Source organism: Astatotilapia calliptera, chromosome 10, assembly GCF_964374335.1.
Source record: "Astatotilapia calliptera chromosome 10, fAstCal68.1, whole genome shotgun sequence".
In the NCBI taxonomy this organism is placed as follows: domain Eukaryota; kingdom Metazoa; phylum Chordata; class Actinopteri; order Cichliformes; family Cichlidae; genus Astatotilapia; species Astatotilapia calliptera.
Window position 1 is genome coordinate 14979697 of NC_137431.1, and position 16782 is coordinate 14996478.

The window sequence follows — 16782 nt, forward strand, 5'->3', positions numbered from 1 at the left end:
AGGCTGGAAAAAAGTAATGCTTCAGTGCCCTCTAGAGACAAAAAGAACATGAAACTCTATGTGTCTTGGTGACGTTTTCTGCAAATCATGAAACACTTTAACAAAAAATATACATGAAAAATTACAGATTCAATAACGAGCTACCCCGTGCACATGTATTAGACAGCAAGCGCTTCAGGTCAGATGACAGAGCTCTGGTCTGATAGTTACCAGGGAATGATGAGTGACAAAGGGTTTGCTTTTAGGTCATGATTCCAGAGGACTGCAGCAAGCAAGCAATTCATTGCCCCAGAGAGGCAGTTATTCCACAGCAACTGGAAAAGACATCGCTAGATGACAAAGAACCACCTTTAAAGTGTATTTATGCGCATCTCAATTCTTCCTCTATATTTTAAAACATTTGCTCAATCTGGACAAAAAAAGAAAGCAAAAATAAGGAGTTAACTTTAAACTATCACTTGTACAAACTGCATTGAGACAGCTGGATTAGACAATGTCTCAGAATAGGGTATGCTCCTGTAATAACTGAATCATAATTTCACAGTGTGCTACTTAAAAAGGTTTAAGCCCTGATATGTGGGTTACAGTACTCCCTCCCACAGGCCAGATTATGCCATCTGTGAGAAAAAAAACAGTATATCTCTGTGAGTGTGTTGGTGTGTGTGTGTGTGTGTGTGTGTGTGTGTGTGTGTGTGTGTGTGTGTGTGTGTGTGTGTGTGTGTGTGTGTGTGTGTGTGTGTGTGTGTGTAGCTTTCAAATAAAATTCTGAGTGTCTCATTTCACTCTTAATCCAGGTCATTCCTACTGTGATGTTAATAGCCTAAAGGGGACCGACACACTCCTGTTTACGCCAAGTAGTTGATCTGAAGTGAAGTGATAACACACACACAACAGACACCCATACACACAAAAACATAAGGAGCAAAAGTTAAAGAATGCACAAAATTAACCCTTAGAATTGAGAATACTATGCAGATTTTAACCACTGTATATATTAATTTTTTCTGCTAATTAATCACTTTGTTAAAACGGTCAATAAAATTTTTACTGCTTATCAAAAAGTGATAAGCAGCATCTGTGTCACACTAAAGTTAAACTTTTCATTCGGTCTTGATTTGATGTCAAAAACTTGAGGTTGGCACACGAATATCCGATTCATAGAAGGTTGACTTGTGGCCCTTAAAAATAGGACTAATACATCCTGAAATAAAATACTGGATGCCATGGCGACTGTGATTGGATGACAGGAGTAATCTGCTGACTAAATCCCCTCATGGCTCAAGCTGTGATTTGGACTGGAGATTTGTTTTCAGAGTGAACTCCGCCCTGCAGAGATGACTGTCAACGTAAAGTACACTACAGACTGCAGCAGGCCAGCAAATAGTCTGTTTAATTTGGAGGAAACAGCTTGGACTCGACTTTGACAGCTTCTTCCCTGCGTGCTGACGTGAACAAAACGAGCCAACCGGCAAGCCAACGCTAAAGCTATTCTATGGTAGGACAATCATGACCAAGTTTTCAGCTGCTGCGAATGTAGGTCTGTTGTTACAGGTTGTGTTTTCTGTATTAGTATAAGAAAAACCTTTTTTTTTTCCTGTACAAGTAATTAATAAAATAATTTTAAAAACTGAAACGTCATACTCCCACCCCCCCAGATTCTGTGATTGAAAACATTTTTTAAAATACAATGTTATCATAGAATTGAACAGTTTTGTATTTTAAGTAATTAGTTTGTTGTTTCAGTGAACTTTTATTAAATGTTAACTGTCTAAATAGGAAGCCTGGTCCAGCTAAAGCTAAAGCAGTCTAAGGAGGACAAATAAAAGTTGTATTTTCCAAGGTCACAAAGTTTTAACATGAACATGCTACAAAACAGTCCTTTTGTCCTTTGTCCATTCAGCTATTGGTTATTAATTGATCATAAATAAATACATGAGGCTGAGCTCAAATTAATTGATAATATGCATGATAATAAGAAACTAACAGACAGCCCATTTGCTCTAACCAACAATATAAGCATGTAGTTTTTTGGGAATTGAAGAATGGACCTCTGATGCTACACCAAAATCATTCCCTCAGTGTCAGTCAAGCATTAAATGAGCATCCACTCCATAATTTAACATTTTCTTTGAGCTTCAGAGCTGCAAAAACAGCTGTTAAAATTACATATGGTAGTTTATGTTCTTGTTGTTACCTATATTAACAATGTGCTGGCATGGCCATCCCTTGTTTTCATCTGATATAGATATGTAAACAGGAATGCAAATTCGCTTAAAAAACAGTCGCACAGTGCCTGTGTTAGCTCCCCTTTTGTCACAATAAGGTTCCTGAATAAAACAGATGTTGCAGCGAGTACGTTAACCTCTTTGCAAAAATGGACAATTACATACAATAGGCGTACCACTTTGACAGGTAGTGATAAACTGGGACATTCAACAGCAAGTGGCCCAATGTACAAAGCAGCAAATATTGGAAAAAAAAACCCTCAAAGGTGTCATTTTTAATTTGTCTCTCTATTACACGTTCCCCACACACTTTTTAAATTGTAAAAGCATGGAAAGCTAACAAGCATACTAATGCATTGTGCATTATGCATTACAGGGTTGCTTTTTAAATATAAAGACACATTTAAAGTGAAATTATTAACTTAATTTGAGAACACTAGTGACTGCGTCGACTTTATGCATTAATATGTTGATTGTTCTAGTCCACAGGTTGCAGTAAGCAGTGAGCTGTCAGCTCTGTCCTCTGACTCCAAGCAGCTGGGGAGATGTGAGAAGGGGTCATGCCTCTGGTGAAGAGGAACATTGAGCCTCGGCACCTGTGCCACAGTGCCGTGCCCGATGGAATTGGCAACGAGCTGGAATGTGTAACCAACAACACGCTGTCCGCTATAATTCGACAGCTCAGCAGTCTGAGTAAGCTTACAGTTGATCAGATTCAGAATAAAGTATCAATGCGTCTTTAACCTGTGCTCATTACATGCAATCAAGGTGTTGCCACTATTAAGCAAATCGAAATTTAAATCATAAGGAAAATTATACAGTAAAAAACCTAAACTAAATAATCTAAATATTCAGGGCATAATTACTTCACGTTGTGAAAGATCGTTAGAAGTGATGGGGTGGGAAACTAATTTGCACACAGTGATTTTTAGCTTGATTTATTATGCATTTAACAGATCGATTTGTCACAACTAATACATAATATGGACCAAAGTACTTGGCCTCCTACACCTTACTTCTAGAGGAACTGCTCAGCCATTGAAACTCAGGCCATGAAGCTCCCAGTGCAGTTTTTGTGCTGATGTTAATGCTAGAGGAGCTTTGGAGCTCTGCACTTTCTCCCTGCTCTGTAACTTTACATGCCACTTACAAATGATCGTGGAACATTTAGGAAGGAAGGCATTTCAAAAAAACTGACTTTTTGTAACAGTAACATCCTGTTGCAGCACCACACTCAAATTCTTTAGGAGGATTGACACTTTTGAAGATGTTTGTAAAGGGAGACTGCTTAGTGCTTGAATTTATACATCGGTGGCAGTGGGACTGAAAATACCTAAATTCAAAGATTAAGAGGTGTGACCTAATCCGTTGGCTACATAGTGTATATCAGTCCTGTAACACAACACAATACGCATTGAGTTTTCTGGGGATAATAATTTGACATATTGACATATACCCTCTATGTCATAGGAGTGCTTTTGTTTTCTTAATCCTTTAAAAGGGATTATCAGATAAGAGTGTCACTTAATTGCTGGCTTTGAATGAGGGGAGAAACAAACAAAGAACATATTTTAAGGGTATCAAATTTGTCAGTGTGTGATTTGTTGCAGTCGTTGCTAAAATGCATTTCACTCTGTACACAGGTTTGTGCAGAAGTACAGTGGTTAATGTTAAACATGTTGTTGCAATGTCTGTATAAAGATTAGAAAGCCTGTGTGCTTTTGTGGTTACAAATAAGTGAGAGGAGACAAGAAGAAATCCTACAACATATCCTTTGATAGTTTGTACATCCGTGTGTGTGTGTGTGTGCGATTAGTAAACTTACCGAAGCTTAGAGCTTAGCGTACAGATTTGTATAACAGCACGATAAGATGGAAAGTAACTGGGCGGAGACACAAACACAGGCAGTCTAATTATAGCTTTTACATTAAGCAGACTAGAGCTGTTTGAAATGTGCCCCTGACTGAGTAATGGAAACAAACATTTTGAGCAGTTTAATTTAGATAGTTGATATCAACACTCTGCCTTTAAGGTGCCATTATCTTTTAAATGTTATTGAGATTTGACACACCTTTCCATTTATTGCTTTTCCTCTATTCTCTCCCGCTTTCTTGCTCTGGTTGCAGGTAAGCATGCAGAAAATGTTTTCGGGGAGCTTTTTAATGAAGCCAACACCTTTTACGTGCGCGCAAACTCTCTTCAGGATCGAATTGACCGCTTGGCCATCAAAGTCACCCAACTAGACTCCAGTGTGGAGGAGGGTTAGTTCATTGGGTATCAGTGAATCTTCTTCTGTTTGTTGCTATGGTTATTCCTACACGCTTTATATCAAACTTTCCTCCTTAATTTTGCTTTTTTTAAAGTTTCCCTTCAAGACATAAACATGAGGAAGGGCTTCAGAAGCTCGAGTGTCCAGGACCAGCAGGTTTTATCCAAGGGCAGCCTTCCTAGTGCTGTAGCCGACATGTACAACAGCAGTGACAGACCTCCTCCTCTCAGCAACCTCACTGCTTACAGGTGCTGCACTGTTTTTCTTTCTTTTTTAACTGTTCTAAAGTTAGATATCTGTCTTCAGTTAATGTTGGAAATTGGTTTTTAAATACAGAGAGGATTCTACTGATGCAATGAAATACTACTCTGACCCATCATACTTTTTTGACCTGTGGAAAGAGAAAATGCTTCAGGACACAGAGGAGAAGAGGAAAGAAAGGCGGAGGCATAGGGTCAGAGTGCATTTTACCCATCATGTTTACGCATGTACGTATTTACTTACTGACTGCTTACTCAAACTCTGTATTCCTGTTGTTTCTGCAGGAACAGAAGCGATGTGTGGACAGCAGCACCATTCAGCGTGAGGTGAAGAAGGTCAGAAAGGCACGAAACCGCAGGCAGGAGTGGAACATGATGGCGTTTGATAAAGAGCTCCGTCCAGATCACAGACATCCACAGAGTCTCAGGCGAGGAGCATCATCTGAGGGCTCCCTTTCGCCAGATGGGAGGTTAGAGAAGCTACCAAGATTGTGTTTTGGATAGGTTTTCAATGTATTTTTCTGTATAATACAACGCTACAGAGGGAATTAAAGAATTTCCCATCTTTGGGACTAATGATGTAGATCTTATTTATCCTAGTTGTATTTTTATGGAGAAATTTGTAAAATTATTGTAGATTTATGTTACTTTTAAAATAAAACTTAGCAGATGGGGGGGACTTGTGTGTGTGTGTGTGTGTGTGTGTGTGTGTGTGTGTGTGTGTGTGTGTGTGTGTGTGTGTGTGTGTGCCCAAAAGGAGGGGTAGATCCGTTTTCACAAATAGGACCTTGTGACCCAAATTGTAATATCTTTGTTGTGTAAAGCGTCGGCTTTGATATTGTAACAACAAATCTACCATCTGGATCTGCATCTGCATGACAAACTCTCTTTTACTGTTTATCCAGGCCTGACCTCTTAGATTACCCCATCCCTCCAGTGCCTGCCCATGCTGCTTGTAACTCTGCCAAGTCTCACGTTCCTGGGAACACGCATCCCTCACCACCTGTGGAGCATGAATACCAAAGCATTGATGTCAACTACAAGAGAGTAACCTATGCCGCAGCAGAGCCTCGTGCTGCAGACCGAATGAACGGTTCAATTCGTCTCCCTGCAGATTACAAGTATGTGAGAGAAATTGAAATATAATATACTCTTTTTGGGCATCTGCAACTTAATCCTCTTTCTTTTACTGTCACACAGGTCTATCCCACCACCTCCTGCCCCCGGCCCTCCAATCCCATCAGCCCAGACAGCCTTTGGTTTTCCACTGGGTGCACATCCTCCAGCGCCACATAATGGCGTTGGGCACGCGGGCCCGGGCTGCCCACTCCCACCAATACCTCCTCCAGGGAATCACACGGTCCCTCAACCCCCGGGTCCCCCACCTCCTCCTCTCCCTCCGCCATCTGCACCCTCACACCTAGCGGGACACAGTGAAGGCTGCAGACGTGAGACCAAACCTGTGAGAGACGCAAGAAGTGACCTGCTGTCTGCCATCCGCATGGGTGAGTCAGCGTGCTTAGACGCAGTTGGCATGGCTTCCAGCTGGTCAGATGAGCACACATGTGAGCAGCTAACACTCTGTGCAATACAGACATATAATATTCTGTCCTCTCTCTACATGTGTGTGCCCTCATTAGGCATCCAGTTGAAGAAAGTCCAAGAGCAGCAGGAGCAGCAGAGCAAGCGGGAGCCGGTGGGGAACGACGTAGCCACCATCCTTTCCCGACGCATTGCAGTTGAGTACAGCGACTCTGAGGAGGACTCTGAGCTTGATGAGAATGAGTGGTCGGACTGACAAAACACTGAATTGGTCTTTTCTCCACTGGATCTTCAGCACAGATGAAAGAAAACTGTGAAACACTCCATCTAGCTCCATCTAGTGGAGTCTTTGTACCAAGCCACTACTGCCAAAATACCTCTACCTTGTAGTTTTTATTTCTACTTTCATAATAAATATTTCTTTTTTTTTTTTTTCCCTAAATATTTCATGAGCAACTGAACCACTAATCTAGCACATCTACACAGTTTGCACCAGTTTGTTTTGTAACAGGTTAATATCCTCATTTCAAAACTGAGTCAGTGTGTGATAAATCACACAGTTCTATCACATGGAAATGTGACCCATTAGTTTCTTAAGATTGTCTTTGTATACTGCTTGTTCTAGCAAAATGTCCTTACGTGATGACCTCCTATCTTTGTCCAGCAGCATCCCAGCGGAGAGCATTTCAGTGTAAGAAAAGCATAGGTATAAATAATACATGTTACCATTGGCTGACTTCCACATAGCTTCTTTAGTTTCAAGGTCTTTGTATTAGGCACGCTGGCTCATTGGGACACTACCTAACTAGCCGGCTCAAACACTCAAACACACAAGTAGAGCAAGCCTGTGCTTTCCCTACTATGACAAGTTAAAATATGTGCTGTGATATAAACAAGCACTGAATCATACCATAATATTGAAAGATTCAAGGGTTTTTGTTTTAATTTAATCTTCCTAATCTCACACTTAATTCCATTAGTTTTGTAATAGCTACCTCAAGTTGTAACAATTTCTCAGTTCTGATTGTGTGTATGAAGGTATCATGTCTGACATTAATTCTATTAGTTGTGATGCGTCTTTACAAATACTGATATATCAATAAACTTTCCAAATTAGCAAGAAAATCATGCTATCATTAAGTCCTTGTCTTTTTTCTTTTTTACTTCTTTCTTTTTAACTTAAACTCCACTAGATACTAGAGGTCAAAACCCACTTGAAAATTATTTATAGATTTTTGCACAACCTTAATGGGGATGGGCCAGTGGGTCAAAAATATGTTGCAGAGACATATGATGAATACACATAATGACTTTGAATGACCGTAAAGGCAAAAATGACCTAAACAACCCTGCAGACATACAAAGTAGCCAAAAAAGAGGCATAGAGTGGCTACAAAGAGATTAAAAACAGGCAAAATCAGACAGAATATCATAGAATTTGAGCAGAGACACAAAAATATGGTCACACAATGACTACAAAATGATGGAAAATTACCTCTGTCAGACAAAAAGGAGTAATATAATACACAACAAAATCAAAATTAAGTAAATGATCACAAAGAGACACGAGATGGCTAAATTCACTGATCAACTGAGAACTAAAGTGATATGTAAATTTAATTACATAAAAAATGATAATCAAAACAGTCAATGTGCAAATGTGCAAATCATTAAAGGACTTCATATATGAACGCACCAAAACTGGTAACACTGCCTCACACTCAAAAAAAATTTTTTTCATTTAACCAGTTTTTGAACAATAATTTGGGGATATTTAAATAAGGAATGAAAAAAAAATTTACTGTGAAAAATTTTCAAGTTACAGTACCTGGAAGGACAATGAGGTGATTTAAAAGTTTGTGCTCTCAAAACTACAACCAAATCAACTTTACAGCCACTTAAGTTACAGAAACCAAAACCGTTTTTAATTCTGCAACCAATTTTCAGCTTTAATTTTATAGGCTATATCATAGTGTCAATAAAAATATAATATAATATTAAAAATGCTAAATTAATTATGGAATATAAGTATTTAATAAAATAAAGAAAACAATGAAACAACGAGGCCTGTAAATTCATTCACACCCAGCAGAGGTCACCCGATGCCAAAGTGTAGCTCAACGGAACTTGAGAAACTGTTAACTATTAGACGCCATGTTGGCTCTGTAATAACTGCCAGCGTTGCAAGACAGGAAGCGAGTTGAGCCGCAATGGAGATGTTTTCGTCCCGTGACAGTGTACTGGTTGGCAGGTGATTAGCACAGCGAAGCTCCTCCTCAGTCTTCTACAGTAGACACAAATCTGGACAGCTGACCATTGTAATAAGGTATAGTATTTATACAGGCTTTGTAGGGTTTTACATTCCCACCAGCTTGCCTTTCAGTTATGGGGCAAATTTCGAGTGTAAAATTCTTTGTTTAGCTTAAACTGTGAACGATGATGATGAAGATAGCTAGTGTGTGCTAACTAGTCACCTGACTTCTACGTGCACACGCTCAAATCAGCTTTACTCTCAGCCTTCCGTATGGAGGAACAAACAAGCTACCATCTGGCCAGGAATGGCAGCGCTGACTCATTTTACCTCATCTTTAGTATCTGATGGAAGGAAAATGAAGCTTTAGCAGAGTTAGCTCACGACCTAACACTGTTAGATGTGGTCATTCATTCATGAGAGAAACCACCAAGTCACGGTGCTCGCATAATTCTCCCTGTCACACTAGCATCTAAAGTAAGTCTGGAAAAATAATAGTAATACAATAACTCTACCCTGGCTAATGATTAAGTATTGCACGATGTCTTAACTTGTGTGTGAGTGTTATAAAATGACTTGAAAGCATATTTTGTCCTCTGTGTGCCCCTCAAGGAATTTAGTAAGATATAAACTATCAAGATGGATACCTCAAAACTTCCCAAGATCCAGGATGAGGACCGAGAAAGCCAGTTTGGATATGTACACGGTGTTTCTGGACCAGGTCTGGTCTTCTTGCCTTTTAAATGGCTAGAATCTATCAGGTTGAATGTAGTTAAAAGTAGTATGGTTGCAATGTTTAGCTAAGTAGCTGACAAATTAAGGAAGTTGATCACATGATGACAAAATCATGACATTTCCTGTTATTACCCGTCTAATCTCACTAAAGAATGCCTCTCTAGCATAGCTGTAGATTATATAGTTATCCTGAACTGCATGACTTCTGCTTAAGGATATCTTTGGTCTGTCACATATGTTCAAGCTATAACATTTGTCATTTTTGTCTTAATAATCTCTTTGAAATTGTCCCAGTTGAAAATATAAACAAGTAAAACTTTTCATTGTTTCTTAATCGTTTCAGTATCTGTAATTTTCTTTCTTGCTATTGCCATCAGTGGTGACAGCTACCGCCATGGCAGGAGCAGCCATGTATGAGCTGGTTCGAGTCGGTCACAGTGAGCTGGTGGGAGAAATCATCCGTTTAGAAGGGGACATGGCAACTATCCAGGTCTACGAGGAGACATGTATCCTTTCTGCTGCCGTGTTTCGTTCATCTTTTGTCAAACATCAAAAGTAAAAAAACAAAAAAACAAATCAGACTGAATTGCATTAAGAAAAGCTGCTTGGCAGATATCACGTTTCAGACATTTCGTGGTTTGTTTGGTGACCCTAACTTGATCATACAGCTGGCGTGTCTGTCGGGGACCCTGTCCTGCGAACTGGAAAGCCCCTGTCAGTAGAGCTGGGACCGGGTATCATGGGCTCCATCTTTGACGGTATCCAGCGCCCACTAAAAGACATCAATGACCTCACTAACAGTATTTACATCCCAAGAGGAGTAAACATTGGTGCTCTCAACAGAGACAACAAATGGGAATTTACGCCCGGGCAGAACCTTCGGGTAAGGAAGGCGCATTGTTGCAGTGATGAGTCCTTCAAAGTCTTTTCTTCTTAAGTGTGCTGACCAAAAATGTGATCCCCTCGCCAGGTCGGCAGTCACGTAACTGGTGGAGATATCTATGGTATGGTATTTGAAAACTCCTTAATCAAACACAAGCTAATGCTTCCACCTCGTAGCAGAGGCACCATAACCTACCTGGCTCCACCTGGAAACTACGACATTTCAGTGAGTGTTGCATTTGAAACAAAGTGCTTTTTATTTTGGATAAAAACAAAACTGATTTGGGGGGTTTCTTGCATTCAGGATGTGGTTCTGGAGCTTGAGTTTGAAGGCATTAAAGAGAAACTCAGCATGGTGCAAGTGTGGCCAGTACGACAAATCCGCCCCGTCACAGAAAAACTACCAGCTAATCATCCACTGCTGACCGGCCAGAGAGTTCTGGATGCACTTTTCCCGTGAGTATTCATTTGCTGTGCATTATGACATCTTTATTTAATATATGCCGCTTAACAGATTTATTAAACCGCCTGTCATAAAAACAAGAAAACACTAATATTTTTGAAATCTTTCAAAAACATGTTTAAAACAAACTTTTTTTTATAAATCAGTAAATTTGAAATTATTTTCAGCATTAAAAATATAATTTTGTTTAAAAATCGTGCACATACTCGCAGATTAACCATTACTTAACCATAAAAAAAGGATTATAGTGATTATCAATAGAGTTAATTTAGGGCAGCCCATAAGCGTTACAGTGGGTGGTGGTACTGCAAGTACTGCATATCACATATTATGAAAAGTGGGTTTTTCACTGGTGGATTGTTTAGTTATTTATTACATAGTAAGACCGTGTGGCTGTTGTGCTTTACAGCTGTGTGCAGGGTGGCACTACTGCTATACCAGGAGCTTTTGGATGTGGAAAGACTGTGATCTCGCAGTCATTGTCCAAGTACTCCAACAGTGATGTCATCATCTATGTCGGCTGTGGAGAGCGTGGAAACGAAATGTCTGAAGTGCTGCGAGATTTCCCCGAGGTTTGAAGATTACGAAGCTTTCGATTTGTTATTTAAGTTTTTTTCTATCTACTGTAACAAACGCACTACAGCATCACTTTTGACTCGCTTAAGCTAAGGCTGTTGTTCACACTGCTCTTGCCACTAGCTCACTATGGAAGTTGACGGCAAAGTTGAGAGCATCATGAAGAGAACAGCGCTGGTTGCTAACACCTCCAACATGCCTGTGGCTGCTAGAGAGGCTTCCATTTACACAGGTATAAGCTGCCTACATTATAGAGAACTGAGTCATTGTTAACCTTAACTTTTACTACATACTTTAAAAAAAAAAGTAATTGAAAAGTAATTGAAAAACTTAAAACACTCTAAAATCCTATTCAGAACTTTATGAAAGTAGCTAGTAGTGAGCTAGTGTGTATTTTGTTGTTGTTTTTTCCTCTTCCTGCACAGTATTTTGAAAGTGTCATCAAATGTCAAACTTTTGCCTGTGCAGGGATCACACTGTCTGAATACTTCAGAGATATGGGCTACAATGTGAGCATGATGGCTGATTCAACGTCTCGATGGGCCGAAGCTCTGAGAGAAATCTCTGGAAGACTGGCTGAAATGCCTGCTGGTGAGTTCAGTGGTCACAATCAAAATCTCAAAACATGTTTGTTTTGTACCTGCTGATCTAGATTAGAGATCAGCAGGTACAAAAGTCACCTCATACTGTAGTTCAGTAACATTTATTTCAGGGCTTTTTTTTGTAATATATTTGGTTTATTTTACTAATTCCATTTTGATTCATGTTCTAAAGCACTTTCTTTTTCATTTAACTAGTGAGGATGTACTATTAATCAGGACTTCATTAGGTAACTTCAGGGGTAGCTCTGGGGTTTCTGTACTATGAAGGTGGTTTATTTCTTACCAGGGTATACTGCCAAGGTAACTTATGTTGTGAATTTAACCTGCTCTGGTTCTAGATTAGAGATCAGCAGGTACAAAAGTCACCTCCTACTGACCATTCAGTTCTCCAGAAAATAGTGTCACTATTCCTGAAGGATCATTTGGACATCTGTGTGGAGATAGGAGGGTTTAAAGTCTTTCAATAGTGTCTAATGTTTACCAGTTTACCTGATGAGCGTTGGTAATAAATATATATTCTTAGACAAAAAATTTTCCCCTTTTATGTAGGGCTGCAATTGTACAGTAATTTTATTGTTCTAGAAGTTTTAATATACAATCCTAAAACAGGACGCCTACACTGTACTTGAAGACCTTCTATCAAATTCGTGTGTAGTCTAAGCCCATGTTTGTTATTTAATCTTTACTCTCAGATGTTAAACAACACTGGAGCTGCAGCTGAAAGAAAGGCAAGCGTAAGAACATAATATCGCATAATATCGGGATGTCGAAATTAAAATGGTATATATGAAAATGAGAAGAATTGCAATGAATGAATCGTTTTAAAAACATAGATGTTAATAATCGCATTGTGTGTGGCAATGTTCGTGTTTCCTTCAGATTGGCCCACCTATTAAGAAAGAGATGGGGGTGCATATATACATACATACACTGCGATTGTTATAGTAAGAAGAAAATTGTGATTGGTTGCCGACACCACCCTTTTCCTGTGAACGTGCAGAGGAAACACTGGGTTAACTTAGCAAGCTGATAATTAGCTTTGTTTGACTGCTTATCCTGAGTACCAGTGCTAGTGTAAGTGAGTCCAGATAACAGAAGGATACCCTGGGTATGTTGAACTCACTTCATAGTACAGTTCATTCAGATTTTGTTAAGACCCTCTCACACAGTAGGTAAACTCATGTGAAGCATTTACCTTTGTGTTGCTGGCTGCAGACAGCGGGTATCCGGCTTACCTGGGCGCCAGACTGGCTTCCTTCTATGAGCGTGCTGGACGTGTGAAGTGCCTGGGAAATCCAGAGAGAGAAGGCAGCGTCAGCATCGTAGGAGCGTGAGTTCACATTTATATAAGCAAGTTTGTGCTTTTTGTTTGTTTGTGCACGTTCTGTAGATGGTCATTGACTGCTGCACGTCGTTATATTGAGTTTGCTTCGGTGGGAAAATTAGTTAGAAAATGTAAAGTTTTTCATGTGAAACCTTTAAATAGAATCCAGCAGGTGATTATTTTATTAGTAAACTTTACCTTTAATACTGTGAACTCCTTAGTGTGTCACCTCCTGGTGGAGACTTCTCCGATCCTGTCACTTCAGCCACACTGGGAATCGTTCAGGTAAGTAAAATGTAGAAACTTAATGCAAACATTTGACCGAATTCACCTTAAAGTGAAAGTGTCTCTCTTTTACACTGTCCTGTGTTTTTGTTGTTGTTTGCAGGTGTTCTGGGGGCTGGACAAGAAGCTGGCTCAGAGAAAACACTTCCCGTCTGTAAACTGGCTCATCAGCTACAGCAAGTACACACGAGCTCTGGATGAATATTATGACAAACATTTCCCGGAGTTTGTTCCTCTTCGCACAAAAGCAAAAGAGATTCTACAGGAAGAAGAGGACCTGGCTGAGATTGTGCAGCTTGTTGGCAAAGTGAGTCAGTTTATATTAAATGGTCTAAAACTGTCCCCAGCAGCGCGATGGATCGAACCCAGAATTTCATTACCATGAAGCAACAGTGCTAACCACTGTGTCACTGTGCAGTCTGTGCTCCTTTATGTGTGGAGTTTGTATGCTCAGAGTCTCTCTGGACACACCATCTCTTTCCTACTGTCCAAACACAAGCATGTTAGGTTACAGTATTGAGCCCTACTCTAAAAGACATTGTCACAGATTGAACTCTGCCTCTGTGGCTGAATTTAAAAAATAAGTGTTTAAAGTTGAAGCTTTTAACGTAATTATAGCGTTTTCTTGTGAGATACAGAACATGACGTCACAAGGTTGATTATTTTGTGTTTGCTAACTAGTCACATACTGGATAAAACTCAGAGACTAAAACTAAAACAGTTTAAGGGCGTCACTTTTCTGTTGCCCCTGGCTGCTGCGATCACTTTTCTTTTTTTAAGCTACATGCACTCAAATGGGAGAATCCACCTTTTGGTAATGCACTGGTTTGTCCATTGTTGGGTTGTGTATACAGACTGAGTGACATAATCAGCTGGCAGAGCATGTCTCCTCTCTTGAATACTGCCAGGGCGGTGCAAAAGTGACCCTGCTTTTCATTTTAGTTTCCATGATTTCCACAAAAACTAATAGACTAATGTAAGTCTATTGGCAGCAACCAACAAATTGACTTAGTGAAGTAATATTCTGTACTGCCACATGATGGCGCCACAAATGCTCTACTGCAAACACTCATTTTTTAAAGTCCAGCTTCACGGATAGTGTTTAATCTGTGACAGTTTTTTAAGTAGTGTTCAAAGGTGTAAATTAGCGTTAATGCATGTAGTGTTTTATGTCCATTTTGATGACCAATGAACAGTAAATGGTCTGAATTCATGTTAATCATTACAATTTTTATTCAGTTTGAATGCTTTGGAAGTTCTACGAGCTCTGTTACTATGGACTCTAAATGGGTTTAGATCTGTTGATCAGTTTTACCAGATGAAGGTGGGAGATTGAAGAGAGTGAAGTCTGTACATGAGACTGAAGGAACATGTGTTGGTACAAAAGGCCCAGTGTATCAAATGCAATCTAATGCTTAATCTCTTGTATATTTTTTCTAAGCCAAGTTAGTGGATACATTATATGTAAAAAAATATATATATGTGGCAATGACTAGAAAAATATAACAAGAACTCATCTGGTTTTGTTCCCAGGCTTCACTCGCTGAGACTGATAAAATTACTCTAGAAGTTGCTAAGCTCATTAAGGACGACTACCTGCAGCAGAATGGTTATACTCCCTATGACAGGTGAATACAAAGCACTTACATTTAGACAGATTACATTGAAAGTCTTAAAAGAACATGCTGACTCTTGTAATTGTGCATTTTGGATGTTGTATTTTATGATATTACTGTAATTCCCATGAAAACAGGAAAAAGTATTAAACAACATGTGTGTAAATATTCTTTTAGGTTTTGCCCCTTCTACAAAACTGTTGGCATCCTCTCAAACATGATAGCGTTTTATGACATGGCCCGACATGCGGTGGAGTCCACAGCTCAGAGTGACAACAAAATCACCTGGGCCATCATCAGGGAAAACATGGGGGAGATCCTGTACAAGATCAGCTCCATGAAGTTCAAGGTACACATTTGTTTCTCATGTGGCAGGAGATGTTTGGTTTTGTTTTGTTTTTTCTTTGCCATATTGATCATCAACCCCCTTAAAAGATTTTGTGCCTTTCATGTATCGTTCAGGATCCTGTCAAGGATGGTGAAGCAAAGATCAAAGGAGACTACGCCCAACTGTTGGAGGACATGCAGAATGCTTTCCGAACCTTGGAGGAGTGAGTTTCCTACCTCTCAGATATCCAGACCCCAGTGCAGTGCAACATAGTAAAGACTGATTGGCCCATGTTCTGAATGTCTGCCACAGTCACATAGTCTTTTTTTTTTTCTCCTTGATGTTTACGCCCAAACATTCCATGACCTACACAAATTGTATTTCATTTTGCTGATTTTCGACAAGTTTACTCATAAAAAAAAACAGTACTGAAATCCCCTTAGGCTGTCTCAGAATATTACTTAAATAAATTCGCCCCAATCAAGTGCTGCACTCGCACTCCACTAGTAGCTGCGAAAAAAGAGTTGATGTCTCTTTCCCCCAGATGTAACAGTGATCAATGCAGATATTTAATCAAATGGGAACATGAATGTGGATAAAGGGAACAGAGGCAGTGTATTCAGGGGATGTGAGGAGTTCTTCCACGTCTTACCTCTAAAGTGTGATTGTGATGCTGTGGAATATATACTTGATATTATGTGTAAAATGTGAATGAATGAGATTGTTGGTTTGTGTTGTAAAAGAAGTCTTGCTGTTTTGTCCATGGTACATTATTGTCTCCCTAAATAAATGGGAAATAAATAAAGTAGATGGTTTCAGTAAGATTTTATTTCTCATATTTCTTTCAAAACATAAACCAGCAGTTTGAAATCTTTCAAACTTTCATACACAAATTTTGATAATTGATGTAAGAATCGGTCATTGGTGCAACCTTATAAGCACACCTCAATTCAATAAAGGACTCGTTACTGTAGATGGCGCGCAGATAGATTTAGACATATGTACAGATGAGCGGTGAATTATTAGCCCTCGTATGAAATGTAAAGTTTTGTCAACATTTTCTCCAGTGTTTTTCTTTTTTTTTTTTTTTAAATAAAGCAAATTAATTTTCAACATAGCATTTGCAAACATACTAGTTTTCTTTAAAAAGCATTAATTGGGGTCAGTATTATAGCTGAACATTTTGTCACCACAGCACAAACCAGTGTTGTGTAATGATGTGCTGAGTTTCAAACGGGTTGTCTTCCAGTTTACACAAAGTATAAAAACTTCAGTGAGGGTTTGAGCTGTCACTGAAGAAAACGTAATCGTAACAGTAACCAAAGAAATCAGTTTAGACTTGAGAAAAAGAATTGTTGATGCTCACAAACTAGGAGTTGTATATGTAAAGTTATCAAGTGTCAAGAACTGGAATTAGAAGCATA

At 39.3% G+C, this 16782-nt stretch overlaps 2 protein-coding genes across 3 annotated transcripts; both read left to right on the forward strand.

Annotated features, from left to right (window-relative positions):
- Positions 1–1353: 1353 nt before the first annotated feature.
- On the forward strand, positions 1354–7424 carry wasf3a (WASP family member 3a). The gene is made up of 9 exons (XM_026183250.2): positions 1354–1495; positions 2708–2918; positions 4352–4486; positions 4589–4742; positions 4831–4948; positions 5040–5224; positions 5660–5875; positions 5955–6259; positions 6395–7424. Exons 2-9 carry the CDS (start codon positions 2786–2788, stop codon positions 6550–6552), a joined length of 1404 nt encoding a protein of 467 aa, XP_026039035.2. The 5' UTR covers positions 1354–1495; positions 2708–2785; the 3' UTR covers positions 6553–7424.
- Positions 7425–8470: 1046 nt separating this feature from the next.
- On the forward strand, positions 8471–16180 carry LOC113030837 (V-type proton ATPase catalytic subunit A-like). 2 transcript variants are annotated; one of them, XM_026182572.2, is made up of 15 exons: positions 8471–8622; positions 9160–9268; positions 9660–9788; positions 9951–10165; positions 10253–10390; positions 10469–10620; positions 11037–11199; positions 11327–11435; positions 11672–11794; positions 13021–13135; positions 13351–13414; positions 13518–13721; positions 14948–15042; positions 15208–15379; positions 15493–16180. In XM_026182572.2, exons 2-15 carry the CDS (start codon positions 9187–9189, stop codon positions 15583–15585), a joined length of 1854 nt encoding a protein of 617 aa, XP_026038357.1. In that variant the 5' UTR covers positions 8471–8622; positions 9160–9186; the 3' UTR covers positions 15586–16180. The 2 variants fall into 2 exon arrangements, with proteins under 2 accessions (XP_026038357.1, XP_026038359.1); XM_026182574.2 differs by lacking the exon at positions 8471–8622 and adding an exon at positions 8794–9024.
- The last annotated feature ends 602 nt before the right edge of the window (positions 16181–16782 follow it).